The following is a 19,225-nucleotide window of genomic DNA, read 5'->3' as shown; positions in this document are numbered from 1 at the left end:
TGCAGTGATTGCAGCAGGGTTGGTATATGACATAGCTGCTTGCACAGTTGGCCCTGCATCTGATGGGCCTGAAACAAGACTGGAGTAGGAATGGTTGGCTGGGTGGATTGGGCATGTCCTGCATCTGGATCTCCCAAATGGATATGATCCCTATACAGGGGATGGAAGTAGGAGCAGCTTAAGGGTGGACTGGGATGTTGTGTAGGTTGAGTGGGTGATGGAATATCACTTGAGGAGGTGTGGGAAGGATCTAGGGTATGGTTTCCATCATTTCTGGGCATGCTGATAGATAATCAAACCCCTGGTGTAGGATATGGTTCATTTCTTCCAATAGAGAGTGATACTGGGTGACAAGGATGGCACTCCTTTATAGCTGATTTTTGAAGTGATAGGGGGATTATGGGTGTGTTAGGATATGACATGGGAAATCTGTTTGTGGATTAGGTTTGGGGGGTTGTGCATATCTGTGAAGACCCTCATGAGACTTTCAGCACATTGGGCAAGGGAGTTCTTGTTACTGCAGATACTCCATCCTGTACTGTTGGTGATTTGTGGGTTAATATGGACAGAGTTGTGGATGGAGCCCTCAGAAAAGTGGAGGTCAGCATCCAGGAAGGTGGCATTTTGGACTGAGGAAAGGTGTTGAGGTTGTGAAGGAATAAGGATAGGGCATTTTGGCCCTTATTTGATATGAAAATATCATTAATGATCTTGAAACAGACAAGGGATTTGGAAAGCTAGGAAGGTTTCCTCTAGGTGGCCCATAAAATGGTTGGCATAGAAGGATGCCATGTGGATGGCTATGGCTACAATGTTGATTTGTTTATATATATTCCTGTAAAAGGAGAAGTAGCTGTATGTCAGGATCTAATTGGTTAGGTGTATGAGAAGTAGGGTAGTGGGTATGTAGTCTGAAGTATGCTGCGAGAGGTAGCGTTTGATAGTGGCAAGGTCATGGGCATGAGGTGTGTTGGCGTATAGCATCAACAGTGATGAGTGGGGATTCAGGAGGTAAAGTGGCAAGGATGATGGAGTATTTTTGATGTGAGGGGCTAGGTTCTAGGCAATTGGTTGAAGGTATTGTTCGCGAAGAGTGAAAATTCTTTCAGTTGGAGCCTTATAACCAGCTACAATGGGTTGTCTAGGATACTTGAGTTTGTGGCACAAGGAAGAAAGACTTTTAGGTATTATTAGCTGCATCGGGCATAGACAAAACAAAGCACACCCACGCCCACACACACACACACACACACACACACACACACACACACACACACACACACGGCTACTTTCATCTCAGGCACTCAGTGTGCCTGCCTGCCACTCAGTGTCCCTGTATGTGGTGAGCAGCAATCTATCCTTTTCATATTGTTATTATTCCTTTCTGGATTTTCCATTGTTTAAAGTGTAGAAGGTTTCACATTTGTTCTCAACAAGTATTTTGGACACTCTGATTAAGTTACTCAATTTAAAAAATAAGGTAGTAAAACTATAATGCTGAAACTGGCAAGTGACGTGGTAGAGTACAGTCAAACATTTCAAGTTCTCACATGGAAATATTAAAAGGTTCAAATTTATTAGTATAACATTATAATGAGAAAAATATTAAGATTTCACTGCTGAATCACACTAGCTATGTTTCAGCATGTTCCCACATAATTCGAAGATCACATAATGGTCCACATATGAGAGGGTTTCAATAAGTAATGAATCACATTTTTTGTTGGCCAATTTCTGTTGAAATAATGCAGAATTTGTCATGGGACATCATGAACTATACCATCTTCAGCCCCTATAGTTTTATGATTTATCCAATAGGTGGCTGTGCTATACATAGGCCTCAAAATGGCATCTGTAACAGAGGTGCATTCCAAGCAGAGAGCTGTCATTGCATTTATTTTTGCAGAAACAAGAGTATCACAGGTATTAATAGGCACTTGCAGAATGCCTACAGGGACCTCGAAGCGAACAAAAGTGTGGTGAATCATTAGGTGAAGCATCTGTCATAATTGCAACAAGGTTGTGCAAACGTGCTGGCTGTGATTCCTGCAGTGTTGGAACGTGTGGACACTCTCGTTTGAGGTGATCAACAGACCACAGTCAAACACATTGCTGCACAACTGGACATCTCTGTTGGCAGTACTGACATACACATCCACTGGCTGGGGTACTCAAAAGGGCTGTGCCCACTGGGTTCCTGACTGCCTAACAGAAGACCATAAAGACCAACAAAGGACCAGCTGTGCAGAACTGCTCATGCATTACAAGGTTGGCCATGACAAGTTTTTGTTGAACATTGTCACATGTTGAAATGTTACTATCACAGGGTGGGTCACTTTGCAATCTCTCTATAGTTATATTACTGATCAGAAGCTTAAAGACTCATCTGGCTGACCGTATGTTATGTAGCTCGTAGGCCAAGTTAGTTCCACTACCTTCTTCACAGAGATTGCACGTAACGACACCTCTGTATATCCAAAGATTACTAAAATTATTATTTAGACAGGTTCACTGTACACTAGTGGTCAAATTGTGAGCACTGTATAGTATAAATGCTTCAGAAAAATTATCTTTTGGCATAATTCTGTGAGTGGAAACCAAAGATCTTCTTCTGTTCTTTTATCCGTGCAAACAAAGGATGACTGTTCATACCGAGACCCATAAAGTGTGTTGCTTTACTTATTGAATGCTGTTCCTATATCACAACCAATGTAATCTACTGATGATGTGTTCAGAATATGTGATAGATGTGGCATTGTAGACAAGAGAACTTGCACGGTGAGTAAGAATGTCATGGTGTGGAATTGTTGTAGTTGATATTACTGATCTGAAGAACCATTAACTTGTAAGGCCCAAGACCCCATGTAATGTATTGTTGGCAGCATACCTTAAACACTTTAATTAAAATTGTTTCCATTTATTCCATCTTGAACTGGAGAATTTTGTTGTAAGAAGACAAGTATCCTGCTAAATTGTATACCCATAGGTTCTGTAAGTAAATACAATCTTGTCTATGACACCACCACTTTGACATGGTGAAAGAGAACTCATTAGGAAATAGTTTTGCATATTCCAACTATACATTAATGTCAGCTGTTTGTGACACATAAAAATTTGTGCCAGACTAGAAGTCAAATCTGGATTTCCCACTTATTGGGAGCGGTCACCTTAACCACTTTGGCTATCTGAGCACACCTCCAGGACTGATCCAGAGTGCCATATTTCACATAGTCACAACACTTAGTCTCTCACAATTTGTGTGGGAGACAAATATTGTATTGTCATTTTATTCTGTTGAGGCATGGATACATCATTGATGATTACAAAGTCTGTGTTTATACAGTGTCTGTATCTTCATAATAAAATGTCCTTCAGACATTGTAACCATCAATAATTAATCCATGCCTTGATGGGCTAAAGTGATGTTATAATATTTGTATCCCTGTGTGGGAATCAAGAATTGTGTGAGAATTAGCATTGTGGCTAAGTGAGTAATAGAAGTTTGGATTGATCCAGGAGACGAACTTGGATAGCTGAAGTGGTTAAGGTGAGAAATCCAAGTTCTTCTTCTGGTTGATCACAAATTTTCATGTGTCACAAAAAGCTGACACCAATGTATAATTGCAATATGCAATTCTATTTCATAATATTTACCACAACTGTAATTGGTGGTGACAGTGTCTGTTACTTCAGATATGCATGCATGTTTGAAGGACATTGTGAAGATACAGACACTGTTAAACACAGATATCATAACCATCAGAGAGTACTAGCCTGTCACAAATTTTCAGCCTTCACAATCAATTTATTTTAGTGGCTGTAGGTACCTGAAGTCTTGATTACTCATAATATAGTTTCTTTATGGCCACTGTACCACCGGTGGTGTCTGTTCTATTCGGCATTTCTGACATATCTGACAAAATGGACACCACATATCTGTATAAATACGAGTGAGGATAGCTCTAGGTACTTTTGTGCCAGTAAATTGTGTCTCTTGAACCCTTGCAGGACTTAGCGAATGCTACGTGCAATGGGGCTAATGGACGGGGGCACTACTTGAAAATGACAGACTGAGAATTTGGGTTGGTTTGGAAGTGTGTCCAGATGGCTTTTGCAGTTAAGACAATCATTCTAGAGAAACAGAGCATCCGCCTTAGAGTCTCAGCCTGGCAAAAATTTTCCGCCTTCACCATTGATTTATTTCAATGCCTGCAGGCAGATGAAGTCTTGATTCCTCATAATATAGCATCAAAGAGAAATTAGCTTACATTCACATTTCTATGGCATGAAATTGATTCATAGCTGTTGTTTGTGTTATTTTAAGTAGTAATGTGATAATGAAGAATGTTATGTAGATTAAAAATGTTAGTATGAAGAAAGAGAACCACTCACAATGTCACAATGTAGTGAATGTGTTAAGTTGTAGATGATGAGCATTTAAACAAGGTGATGAGCATTATAACTCATGTTTAAAATGTGTGCATGCACGCTCTCCTCTCTCTCTCTCTCTCTCTCTCTCTCTCTCTCTCTCTCTCTCTCTCTCTCTCTCACACACACACACACACACACACACACACACACACACACACACACACACACACCTGATGCAATGGCAACTGACTGCCATTTGGTTGGCAAGAGATGTCAGAAAGGGCATGGTGCCTGTCTTCTGTTTAGCAACAGAGCAACAGAGTCAGGTCATTGGTAAGACACTTGACTCATATTTGGGAGGACAGAGGTTCAAATCCCCATCCAGCAGTCAAGGTTCAGTTTTTCTATAATTCCCATAAATCATATAAAGCAGCAGCTTGTATGGCTCTTCTGTTCCTCCCAAATCTTACTTTGTGTCCCCTCTCAGGTGACCCAAACCTCTTTGAAGATCTAATGTGTGGTCCACACCCTGTATTTGGAAAAGTACCATTAATCATGTGCAATTAAGTTACCTCACTTGCAAATATTCCTGTAAGCTTGGCAGGAAAGTGATAGCCAGTCTGCCAATTTCTAATGTACTACACCTTTCTTTCAATTCTTCAGTATCTCCACTTTCTGTCCCATAGATTTTATACACTCCCAATATTTTTGTAAGTCTGCTGGAATTGTGTTGTACCTAAAATATTATTATTTCTTTATTTTCTAGGCAAACTTCGGCCTTGATCCTGGAGATGTGCATATGATTGGCCACAGCTTGGGTGCACACACAGCTGGTTATGCAGGAGAGAGGATTAATGGCCTAGGTCGCATCACTGGCCTTGACCCTGCAGAGCCTTATTTCCAGGGATTGCCTACATTTGTACGCCTTGATCCAAGTGATGCAAAATTTGTTGATGTTATACACACTGATGGAAAATCTATATTCTTGTTAGGTGTGTTCATTTTTATTTAATATTATACATTTTATCTTTCATACTGAATGCATGCAAAATATTGTAAGAACTTCTATGGGACCAGAGGTGTCTTGAGGAAACTATCCTGTCTACTGACAGAAAATAACCATTGTATGCACTTGTGAAGTACTAAAAATGTTAGTTTCTTTCAGACTTCAAAACTTCTCATTCCCAATAATTGGTGGCAGGAGTAAGAGATAATATTGTACCACAGTTTCTGATAGCCAGAATGTGTGTGTCATTGCACTGAGTAATCCTGCCCTGCTCTGCAATCCCCCACTGGAGTACTGGAGTTACTAGAATGGAGTATGCTGTGTGCTGGCACCTGGTCTCTCTCTCTCTCTCTCTCTCTCTCTCTCTCTCTCTCTCTCTCTGTCTGTCTGTCTGTCTGTCTGTCGGTGACACTACATTTGAAGCACACTTATCACTCACAAATAATGTAATGAGTAAAAATAACAACTTAATATATAGTTGAGGCAGTGAGTCATCAACAGGTACATAGACAAGCACAAGAATGTTGCTGGTTTCAGATGAACCCTTTGTCAGAGCTAACAGGCCCTACACACACACACAAACACACACACACACAGCTATACTGTCATGAGTGACTATTGGGCCTGATCTGCAGTTCGAAGCTTGACTGGATCCAGTCAAACTATTGTGTCCATACTACCAAACTTTGGATTGATATTTAGAAGTGATGTCATAACTGTATCATTATCTTAGAGGTGTTTTCCTTTGGATACAGTGGGCAAGCTGTGCCACATAAACAGCAGTTATCATGAAACTAAATGACTGTTGCTGACTGGAGTGATGTGGAACAGATCACCTGTGAACCATAGATTAGTGGAAAAACACTGTAATGGGAGGTGAAGCATTGTGGTGTTCTTAGTTTATGTATATAGTCCAGATAAATTTCAATTGAACATTACTTACATTGTACATTGTTCCCACTATGAAAGATGAGAGATGAGCATTATGATTTGTGCCTGATTTTTATAGTTTAGTCCTGGATTCAGTTCTTGGAAGTCTGAGTGCCAAAATATATCAGACAGTTCTCTGCTAAGGAAACAACTTGAGATGTGATAAAACAGTTTTGACAGTGCAGTGCTGCTAATAGCAAAGAGCAGGGGACACCAATTTTCAATGTTGAATGAAGTAAGACATTTGGCCCTGTACCATGATAATAAATCAACTGAGCACCTTGAGGGCAAGTAACAACACCAGGTAACAGCCAGAGCAGACCACCCCAAAATGGCTGCAAGTACCTTGACTTGCATTGGAGGTTACTAGAATGTCTTACTAAAAGTGTTGAAGTTGTACAAATTGTGAAGGGTTTACCTCTATCATTTTGACAATACAACAGACAAATATATATAATTTCTAATTGATTAGCATTCATTAATGGCAGTATATGTACTTATAGATTAGTTTTATTTAAAATGTAAGGCTGAGAGTGTGATTCATCTAAAAAATTGTTTTTCAGGCTACGGCATGAGCCAACCTTGTGGCCATATTGATTTCTACCCAAATAATGGAAAGGAGCAACCTGGCTGTGACCTTACAGAAACTCCTTTGCCTCTTACACTAATTAAGGAAGGTCTGGAGGAAGCAAGCCGGGTATTAGTTGCCTGTAATCACATACGAGCGATAAAACTCTTCACAGATTCTATCAATGGTGAATGTCCATATATTGCCCACAGGTGTGACTCATACCAGAAGTTTTTACAGGTATGTGTCAATCATATTCTGACAAATCCTTGATGATGTATGTTACACTATTGCTAAAAATGGTACTTTTGTGAGAAAGTCATTTTTTTCTTCTCTAACCATGTAAAGATTTGTATGACATTTTGGTAATTTCTCTGTGTGATAGTAAAATTCATGTAAATGTGACTGCAGTGCATAGTGAGTGTGACAGCTCAGCTGGCCAGTGGTAAGTAGGAAAGAGAATGGGATAAAATATTACCCGTAGCAGAATGATGCATGAATGGGGCTTTACAAACACTTAAGAATGAAACTTTTAATATTTGACTTCCTGGATTCACTTTAGTTTTTCCACTCATTTACTGGGCTTTATCTTCTATTAAGGTTACATAGTTTTTACATAATTATTTTGTTAGGGTCTATTTAGGGCAGTGCTGTTTGTATTCATGTGATATCTGATTCAGTCATGTTTAGTTTAAATATGGAATTTCCATTTTCTTTAACTTTTATTGACATGTTTTGTTGCTCTATGACTTTGATTTCCCTATGCACCCTGTTTCCACAGTGATTCATTGTTTTGTTTCAATATAATATGCATGTATTTCCGAGTGACTAAATTAAATCAACAGGTAAAAAAGGTAATAAAAAAATGCATACATCCAGTATTCTTATAATTAGAAAGCATTCTATGACATAAAAATAATTGCTTTTTAAGTTACCAACCCAACCTCTCATACAACAGATATTAAAATTTTATATGCACTTTGGTACTTCTGAATTATTGTTGTTTACTTATTTTTGTTTGAGAAAACAGTAAAAAGTTTATAGTTTGTGATTGTTACCCATATACAGTATGTGATCAAAAGTACCTGCACATCTGGCTGAAAATGATTTACAAGTTCGTGGTGCACTCCATCGGTAATGCTGGAATTCAGGTTCACTCTTAGCCTTGATGACAGCTTCCACTCTCACAGGCATGTGTTCAGTCAGGTGCTGTAAGGCTTCTTGGGGAATGGCAGCCCATTCTTCACAGAGTGCTGCACTGAGGAGAGGTATCGATGTCGGTTGGTGAGGCCTGGCATGAAGTTGGTGTTCCAAAACATCCCAAAGGTGTTCTATAGGGTTCAGGTTAGGACTCTGTGCAGGCCAGTCCATTACAGGGATGTTATTGTTGCATAACCACTCTGCCACAGACCGTGCATTATGAACAAGTGCTCAATCATGTTGAAAGATGTTGGCACTACACGTGCTGGCAATGACGTTCACTTGGCATTTTTCATACCCACACCCTGACATTGGATCACCACATTGTGTGCCGTGATTTGTCACTCCACACAATGTTTTTCCACGATTCAATCGTCCAATGTTTATGCTCTTTACACCAAGCAAGGCGTTGTTTGGCATTTACCGGCATGATGTGTGGCTTATGAGTAGTCGCTCAACCATGAAATCCAAGTTTTCTCCTGACGCAGTTTGGAATTCTTGTGTGATGGTCTGGATAGATGTCTGCCTATTACACATTACAACCCTCTTCAACTGTCAGCAGTCAACAGAAAAGGTCAACCTGTATGATTTTGTGCTGTACATATCTATTCATGTTTCCACTTCACTGTCGCATCGGAAACAGTGGACCTAGGGATGTTTAGGAGTGTGGAAATCTCACGTACTGATTTATGACACAAGTGACACCCAATCATCTGACCACGTTCAAAGTCTGAGAGTTCAATGGAGCTCCCCATTCTGCTCTGACGTAGTCTGACTACTGAGGTCGCTGATATGGAGTACATGGCAGTAGGTGGCAGCACAATGCACCTAATATGAAAAATGAATGTTTTTGAAGGTGCCCAGATACTTTTGATCACACAGTGTACATATGAAAACTCAATTTTTCAGTGTTATTGCATGTACCCTACATTTTCGTTACAAATTTTTTACTGCAAAAAGTTCTGAGGATTTTCCTACAGATATTTCCCCTGAGACATGTTTGAGTTTTCTTCTGACTTAACATAATGAAAAAGCACTGCATACTATCTGTCCTGTCAGAAAAAGGTAGACTGCAATAGATACATCTAGTTTTTGCTAGTGAGTTCTATGAGACATTATTGTCAATGTTTTCAGGGGCAGTGTTTCTCATGCCATGACAATTCAAGCAGCTGTGCCATAATGGGCCTTCGAGCTGATGAGCAGTTACCAAATGCAGTTATTTCACCAGGAAGCAAATACTTTGTCACCACTGGAAAGGAGTATCCATACTGTCGTAAGTAAATTTTTCACAGTGATTTTTTTACTGTACCCGACTTCCAGACTGTTGTTTTGTGATTCATTATGTACCTCTATTTATTTCTTATTCAGAATTTAACACTAGTGTTGATTATCATTTTGTTTTTGAAGGTAAGCTCCCAAATTTTTGTGCCCAATTATTTAATGGATTGTCACAGTTCATATGTAGTGTTTCAATGGGTGAATCTTCAGCCTAAGTGCATATATGAATTGTATGGAGTCAAAATAAATGAAGGATTACTCAAAGAATTGACTGACTATTTCCTTTAACAAAGCACTCTCAGTAATCTGAGTCATATACAAGCTGAACATCTATGTAGTATTGCAACAGTGAAGTCATGAGCATAGTCTATAATCAGTATCTTCTATAATCTGTACATATTGTGTGATTGGCCTGAAACATACATCCATCATTAAAACTTGGTAAGTGAATGAAAGGGTTAATTATAGATCCAGTTATGGAAAAAATCCTTTAGAGATGTGATACTAGTCAATATGTGCGTTAACAGAGAGACATACCTGTCTGGCACAAACTCTGTAGACTGCATTAAAATTAGCTGTCATTAAACTTCTATATTCTATTTGTAATTGGAAGACAATTAAAGAACTTACTAAAACTGTCGGCAATGCCACTATGCCAAATACTATGCCAAAAAAATTTCAAATGCCTCAGTTATATTGTGTAGCCACTGTTTTCCACTACTGCGTGTTTAATATTTACATGTTTTTGTTTGGTGCATGGGGTAATTTAAAACAGTCATGGACAATTGCTACCACATGAGTTACCTGTTTATAGTGTGAAACCAAATGCTGTGGGTACACATTCTTCAATCACAATGTTAGTCTATGCATTAACTTATCAGATGGCAGTAATCAAATTCAGTTAGTCAACTAAACCTTGGCAGATGTGCAGGGCTTGTTGTTAACCACTGAACAGATTACTGGACTGGAATTACATCATATCTTTTTGTTTGAGGATATAGGTTTCACTACCAGTAAGTTAATAATAATAATAATAATAATAATAATAATAATAATAATAACAGATACGAAGAAAGTAAATTGGAAAAAGAAAACACTTCATGGCAAGCACCCGTATCATCTAACACAGCCACACACAGATCAAGACACATCCAACGCATGGCTAAGAAAAGCCAATATATACAGTGAGATGGAAGGATTCATGATTGCAATACAGGATCAAACAATAAATACCAGATATTACAGCAAGCATATTATTAAAGATCCCAATACCACAACAGATAAATGCAGACTTTGCAAACTACAAATAGAAACAGTAGATCACATCACAAGTGGATGTACAATACTAGCAAATACAGAATACCCCAGAAGACATGACAATGTAGCAAAAATAATACATCAACAACTTGCCATACAACATAAACTAATAAAACTACACATTCCCACATACAAGTATGCACCACAAAATGTACTGGAGAATGATGAATACAAATTATACTGGAACACAACCATTATAACAGATAAAACAACACCACATAACAAACCTGACATCATACTCACCAATAAAAAGAAGAAATTAACACAACTCATCGAAATATCCATACCCAATACAACAAATATACAGAAGAAAACAGGAGAAAAAATTAAAAAATACATCCAACTAGCTGAGGAAGTCAAGGACATGTGGCATCAGGATAAAGTTGACATTATACCAATTATACTATCAACTACAGGAGTCATACCACACCATATCCACCAGTACATCAATGCAATACAGCTACATCCAAACTTATATATACAACTACAGAAATCCGTCATTATTGATACATGTTCAATTACCCGAAAGTTACTAAATGCAATATAACATATACCGTACAGTTAAAAGGAAGTCATGCTTGATCAAGGTCCGTGTCACTTTCCATTTTTGACCAGAAGTAACGTTTTTATTGTTGTTTCGACTTGTGGTTTATTTGGTGGTCTATGCAAGAATGGTCTAATGTCTGTATTTGTATCTTTGTATTCTATATATGTCAGCTGAAATTTTTCTTCTATGTCTAACATGTGTGTCACTTTATGTTGTATTTGTGCTTGTTCTGGTGGCTGTCTCAAGATTTCGTTTTCCTCTGATTGTTTAATTGACGCGTGTTGTTCTTTGTTTGTTTGCTCTGAGATGTTTGAGTCCATTACTGTATTTTCTTCTTCTTCTGATTGCACATTATTTTGTTCTAGTATTTGTTGTACTTGTTGTTTGATGTTTTCTAATTCTGACTAGGGTATCCTGTTATTTTTGATTATTACACGGATCTGATCAGCTAGTCATTGTTCTGTTAAAAACTTTAATTCTGGGTATCTGGTAATAAATGTTGTGTATACTTGTGATCTGTATCCAGTTGTGTTTGCTCCTAAGTTTGTTGCTTGGTAATAACAGAACATGAGGTGTCGGTTACCTTCATCTGACCATCTCATCCTCTGTCTTGGTTTTCCTTCTAGAGTGGTTGCAGGAAGCATATCCTGCAAAACACCTCTATTTGGATTTAAATCATTTTCCAGTTGGCTAGCAGTGTCATTACCATTGTGGGCGGGCATAGGGTTCAAGCGTCGTCCCCGACCATGACGGCGCTTGTCCGAGGCTTCTTTAGTTCTGTCCCGAACCAACTAATCACACTAAAAGGGGGGTTAGCCCTATTAGTGGTTTGTTCTTTTCGTCGTCTTTTATGACTGGCAGAACATACTGGAGGCCTATTCTTTTCCCGGGCCTCCACGTTATTATTATCCTTGGATCATTTGTTCAAAGATGTAGAAAAGCCATTTTCTACAATTTGGCAGAAAGAAAGAGCTAATAGTATGTGGAAGCAGATATGTGTATCATAAATTCAATGAAAATCTTCTATTATCAGAGGCAATTCATTCACATACCACATACTGCAGGCCCCACAAATGCTTTGCCCATTTTTAAGAGGAAAATAAGCCATTTTGAATTGAAAATAATAATACTGTTTAGTATTGCATGTGTATGAGTGTTGTATATTTTTAAAACACTGGAAGTAATAGTTCATTGTTGTAAAATCATTTGTATTTTCAAATGTTTGAATACATTCATCATAATTTTAATTTACTAAATCACAGGTTACATATTCAGAATTGTAAAAGAAGTGTTTTATTTACATGTTCTGTTCCACTCTGGTCTGCTGTGCATTATTTCGAACTTATGCCTAAATATTTTCAGTGGGGATTGTTTACTTTATATTTTTTGTTAATAAATCTTTCATCACACTTAAAAACATAGGTTGCTAAGCAAACCAAATGGACAAGACAAATACTCCTAAAATCTGAAAGCAATTCATTTGAATTAAGTGTGCACTTAGTGCTGCTTTTGCAACCCTGTTTTTTGTTTCTTCACTAACTTTACGTTCAGTCTGAGTGCACTTACAGCTTGTTTGCCTTCCATGTTTCATTACATTTAAAAAAAAATCATCCATTTTTCAAAAGTTTAACACATTTAGATACATCACTGTGCTAAGTGCTAAGTTCAACATAGATCGGGGTTTTATAACCAATGGTTTGGGATAGTTAACTGTGTGGCAAAGTCCTATGGAGGGCATTACAATATATTGTTCCATCCAGAGGTCTAAAATTTTTAAGGCGGACGATGGCTAAATTTTTATTAGGGCACTGAGACACTTGATACAAACTGCGGTGATGGATAATCCACAATATTCCTTTCTCCTTTTTTCTCCTATTAATGTCCTTCTCTGTGTTGTTTTGTCTAAACAGGATGACCAATGGTAACATCTATAAGTGGATGTACAATTGTTTAAATGTGTGCACAAACAGTATTCTATCTTAAATTTGTTTTTCCATATTGTCTTAATACTGTTTGTGAAAAACATGAGGTGGAAATATGTATTCAGGCCTCAATGCCTAGATAAGCAGTAGTACGTGCCTGAAAATCAATTGAGGCTGACCAGGAGAACCTACTCTGAACGACCTGAGACTGAACTGAGACAGTACTTATCATGATGATCTGATAGTCATAACACTTAAGTGCAGAGCCATCTCATTGGATTAACAATTTTCTTATTAGGAAGGAACACAAAACATTTAACAAATTACCTATATAAAAACTGGTTTTGCTTCATTATGTGTATGAAACTAATAAAAGTTGCTCTTGATTGGTGGTGATATTGTCTTGATTATTGTAGGTTATGCTAATCAGGCAAAGGTTCAGAAACCAAAGTGCTTAGCATCTCAGAAAAAAACAAAATTCCATTTAGCATCTGTTAGTGATTAAATTAGTAAAATAAAATTTTGTTATACAGGGTGAGTCACCTAACATTACCGCTGGATATATTTCGTAAACGACATCAAATACTGACGAATCGATTCCGCAGACCGAACGTAAGGAGAGGGGCTAGTGTAATTGGTTAATACAAACCATAAAAAAATGCACGGAAGTATGTTTTTTAACACAAACCTATGTTTTTTTTAAATGGAACCCCATTAGTTTTGTTAGCACATCTGAACATATAAACAAATATGTAATCAGTGCCGTTGGTTGCATTGTAAAATGTTAATTACATCCGGAGATATTGTAACCTAAAATTGATGCTTGAGTACCACTCCTCCACTGTTTGATCGTGTGTATCGGAGAGCACCGAATTACGTAGGGATCCAAAGGGAACAGTGATGGACCTTAGGTACAGAAGAGACTGGAACAGCACATTACGTCCACATGCTAACACCTTTTTATTGGTCTTTTTCACTGACGCACATGTACATTACCACGAGGGGTGAGGTACACGTACACAAATGGTTTCCATTTTCAATTACGGAGTGGAATAGAGTGTGTCCCGGCATGTCAGGCCAATAGATGTTCAATGTGGTGGCCATCATTTGCTGCACACAATTGCAATCTCTGGCGTAATGAATGTCGTACACGCCGCAGTACATCTGGTGTAATGTCGCCACAGCCTGCCACAATACGTTGTTTCATATCCACTGGGGTTGTAGGCACATCACGGTACACATTCTCCTTTAACGTACCCCACAGAAAGAAGTCCAGAGGTATAAGATCAGGAGAACGGGCTGGCCAATTTATGTGTCCTCGACGTCCTATGAAACGCCCATCGAACATCCTGTCAAGCGTCAGCCTAGTGTTAATTGGGGAATGTGCAGGTGCACCATCATGCTGATACCACATACGTCGACGCGTTTCCAGTGGGACATTTTTGAGCAACGTTGGCAGATCATTCTGTAGAAATGTGATGTATGTTGCAGCTGTTTGGGCCCCTGCAATGAAGTGAGGACCAATGAGGTGGTCGCCAATGATTCCGCACCATACATTTACAGTCCATGGTTGCTGTCGCTCTACCTGTCTGAGCCAGCGAGGATTGTCCACGGACCAGTAATGCATGTTCCGTAGATTCACTGCCCCATGGTTTGTGAAACCCCCTTCATCGGTAAACAGGTAGAACTGAAACGCATTCTCTGTTAATGCCCATTGACAAAATTGCACTCGATGATTAAAGTCATCACCATGTAATTGCTGATGTAGCGACACATGAAACGGGTGAAAGCGGTGACGATGCAGTATGCGCATGACACTACTTTGACTCAGTCCACCGGCTCTCGCAATGTCCCGTGTACTCATGTGTGGGTTCATGGCAACAGCAGCTAACACACCAACTGCACCCGCTTCTCCTGTGACGGGCCTGTTACGGACCCGTTTGCGTGCTACGACCATACCTGTTGCATACAGTTGGCGGTAGATGTTTTGCAATGTGCAGCACGTTGGATGCTCTTTGTCTGGGTACCGTTCTGCATACACCCTGCAGGCTTCAGCTGCATTTCGTCAACACTCGCCATAGATGAGTATCATCTCCGCCTTTTCTGAGTTCGAATACATCATGGTCACAGTTCCTACAACACTACACTATGACAGACGTCTGGTAACACGGTGTACTACAGTTGGTCTGCGTGTGGAGGTGAATGCAGAATAACAATAGCAGCAAGCGCTACATGCGAACACTGCGGCATCTAGACCAAACCACAACAGTGCACTACAGCCACACTTGTAAACACGGTCGTCATCATAAACATGTCCCTGCAGATGCTGCTCGCCGACCGTGGCCTGTGTTTGTTACAACATGCAACTGAACGTCGGAGGTTTCAAGCGTCAACTTTAGGGTGCAATATCTCCAGATGTAATTAACATTTTACAATGCAACAAACGGCACTGATTACGTATTTGTTTATATGTTCAGATGTGCTAACATATCTAACGTGGTTCCATTTTAAAAAAATGTAGGTTTGTGTTAAAAAACATACTTCTGTGCATTTTTGTATAGTTTGTATTAAACAATTACACTAGCCCCTCTCCTCATGTTCGGTCTGTGGAATCGGTTCATCAGTATTTGATGTGGTTTACGAAATATATCCAGTGGTAACGTTAGGTAACTCACCCTGTATGTTGTCTGCACATATTATGGAAATAAACTGACACATTTAAAAAATGTGAATAAATGTTTCTGAATTAGTGCCATTAGTTGGTCAGTGTTGCAGGTCCTGTATGGCCTTGAACTGACTCTGACCATCTCATACACTCAACTTCACTTACAAAATCATTATTCTTCTTTGCCATGCTTATTTTGACAGGTTTCTGGTTGCCTAACGTCACTGAAACAATTAAATCAATGAAGAAGTAGTAGAAATTTTTTCATATGAAAGACGTAGTAAACACAGCATAGAGATCCTTTAAGAAAGTGGCAGACCTTTGTCAATGTGAATAATTTATTTTGGTCCACAATACTGTAGAAACTATTTGATGATAGAAACTCTTTCTTAAATTAACCTCATGTTTTATGATTGTATTTCTGCAGTCAATGCAGTGAATGTTACCTTAGATTGATGTATCACACTTTTCTGACATAGAAACTTGCTGTCTTAGAAAATCATTCCTACTTCATGTTTCATAATTATGAACTTGGTTGTTTAATGTTTTTACCACCATACAACTGACACTAAATGACATTTCTTCTTCTTGTCATCATAGAGATCATTGTTGTAAATCAGCTTCATCGAATCATTTAATAAATGGTTAATACCATTTTCAATCAAACCACTGACAAGTGCTGTGGTAAATCTTATATAAAATTCAAGAACAAAAATGGGCCTAACCCAGAGCTTTGAAGTACTGCATAGCTAAATTTCCTATGCCCTGAAAATTAATGTCTATTTTTGTAACATTATTCTACCACCTTGTGCGTGACAGAAAGACAAAGCTGAAACCAGTTCTAGGTTATTCCACAGATGTCATATCTGTATAATTCTTAAGCAGCAGGTAATTAGTGATGAGGTCAGAGGCTCTAGATGAGTTGAGAAAGAGCTCATATTTTCATTTATCTTGGCTATAACATTTAAGACTTGCCTTAAAAGTCATAAACTGCTGTTTCAGTCGGTTTGCTCTTCCTGAAACCCTTTCAAGGATTCACGAGGACTGTAATGTTATTAAAAATTTTAGATAACCTTTCATACTTGGAATATGTTGAACACTGTCATATTGGATTGAAATCTACTCCAAAGTACTTGGTTGTACATTTCTGTCACTGAAACTTCCACCAACCTCGACTTTCACAGTTATACGATTGGTTTTTAAGGTCTCTATTTTAATCAACCTTGATCAACTTTAACTGCTATATCGTCATTATATATCACACGTATTGCCAACTGCAAGACTACACATCAGCACTTTGGGTCTCTGTGATCCATCCTTTTCCTAATACTGATGAATTTTGTTCCTCTGCCATCCTTGAATAGCTGCTCTCTTGTTGTGGACTACAAAGCTGTAATTTAAATGACTTATTGAATTTAGTTATCTATGTCAAGTGGGAATGATGTGGCCTCTGAGAACCCCATTTTTCATTGGATAAATCAAATTAATAGTGTTCTTCATTGAAACAACAGTTTAGAAGATATCACACTAGCTACATGGTGGCTGTAGAGCATAAGTGCAAATTTGTGACTATATCTTTATTGTAAAATATTTAAGCATCTTTTAATTATTAGTTTATAGATATCACAAATGCTGTGTAGTCAGTGAGTTGTGGCAGGGTATAATATCAGTGTGCACAGTAGATATTTGCTGGTTCTGTATCATGCCCGGATGGTGGGGGGTGGGGGTGGGGTGGGGGGTAAATTTCAGGGGGGTAAATTCATATACCTGAAAAAGACCATGTTTCACAAAGCAACTAGCCTCCAGTGCATGTTGATCTATCAATTGCTCATATGATTTTGAAATGAATCCTTGTTGGTTTTTGAACAGTACTGAACATGTTCTAAGTTGATATCTGAATGGATAAGTTGATTTTTGAATGTGTACATAGTGCACATGATGTCTCTGCCAGAGGGGAATCCCTGTCGCATCTAGAAATAAAAACTTTTCTGCAGACAAAAGGGGACAGGGCTATAAGAGCTGAGCTGAATAAGCCCAAACGGATGAATGCCAATTGCTGTTTGTTTATGTGGTTGATGAGGTGTGTGAATGATAAGCATTGCTATAATTATTAGCAAAATCCATAGATTCTGACTACCAGTGTGGAAATAAATGACTGACAGGAATAACAGGTAAGTAAGGTAACATATTATCTTCTCGGTGTATCCAAGAAAATGAAATTTTGACAGAAAATTTTTGTCAGATTGCTACACTACTAAGAGCCAGTTGTAAAGTCCCTGGTTAACAGTCAGTTGTTCTATTCTTGAAATAGCATAGAAAACATGTTGTACGAACACATAATAACACCTAACTGGAGAATAAAAGTGGGATAACTAAAGTGGTGATTCTGGAAGGGTTAGTGAAGTTAACAGGAGAATAAGTTTTGACAATGGCAGGAATAGTTACGGAGTTAGTGGTGACAAGATTCATTGTTAGAATGAGGAAGCAGAAGAAATGGTGACATCACACAAATTATATTGAAGAATATGATGATTCCAAATTTATATAAAAATTTAATACTACTACTATTCAATCTCATGGTTGAGAAACTGGAGCATATGAATGAAATATGGAACTATTTCATAACCTAAGACTTTTTGCTTCTCTTAGGCCCAATAGGCATTTGCTATTGATACTTCGTGAATTATGTTCTGTGGTGTTACTTATGCAAATGAGATAGATAAAAATGACCATTTGTGTCAAAACAGTCTCACTTATTTGGTATGTGTTACAGTTGCTGCAATATTAAAAATGCCTATTTTGTTTTACCTAGCAGACAGTGACAAAACAGATGTAATCAAATAGAGAAACCACATCAGTCTTGGGTACTATTCGTATGAAAAGTTTTTTCAGTATTAAACAATGACATTTTGATTTTTCATGTAGCAAAATGGTTGATGTACTTTGATGAGGTAATAGATTCTTTTGCAGAAAGGAAAGCATGCCATGTAAAGCTGTAGCAAGATTGGAGAGGAAAAAATGCTGAGACCTAAGGGTTGAAGAAATGTGCACTGTATTGCTTGTTTCTTGCTTTTTAATGCTTTTATGTTTCCTATATTCAGTTTTATTTCACATAAAAGAGTCAGTTATTAGTTAATAGGCAATAAAGAGAGCAAATTTTCTGAAGAATTCTTATTCTTCCAGTCACAAATAATCCCACACAACATTAATTGTGAGTATTCTTTAAGGACATTTTAATTTCCAATGTCCTGAATATAGGTTTGATGCCTTCCATTGCAAAATATACACATTTAAATTTCTCAGAGCAAAACACAGTGATGTGTGATAGAAGAAAGCTGTGAGAAGAGGTGTGGAACTGGACTTTGGCACACTGAAGACCAACAAACATATATTTCTTATATATCAAACTCTTCAGGAAGAT

The 19,225-nt window shown here is 38.2% G+C and overlaps 1 protein-coding gene across 3 annotated transcripts in view; it reads left to right on the top strand.

Annotated features, from left to right (window-relative positions):
* Window positions 1-19,225, top strand: part of LOC124555404 (pancreatic triacylglycerol lipase-like) — a 452,049-nt gene that overhangs the window by 389,169 nt on the left and 43,655 nt on the right. For all 3 annotated transcript variants that reach the window (XM_047129300.1, XM_047129301.1, XM_047129299.1), the window contains 3 exons: window positions 5,138-5,363; window positions 6,871-7,115; window positions 9,210-9,348. In XM_047129300.1, the coding sequence (XP_046985256.1) occupies window positions 5,138-5,363; window positions 6,871-7,115; window positions 9,210-9,348 (610 nt within the window). The remainder of the gene's footprint in view (window positions 1-5,137; window positions 5,364-6,870; window positions 7,116-9,209; window positions 9,349-19,225) is intronic.

The sequence above is a fragment of the Schistocerca americana genome, chromosome X (genome assembly GCF_021461395.2).
Source record: "Schistocerca americana isolate TAMUIC-IGC-003095 chromosome X, iqSchAmer2.1, whole genome shotgun sequence".
Classification (NCBI taxonomy): Eukaryota; Metazoa; Arthropoda; class Insecta; order Orthoptera; family Acrididae; genus Schistocerca; species Schistocerca americana.
This window is presented reverse-complemented; position numbering and strand designations above follow the sequence as displayed.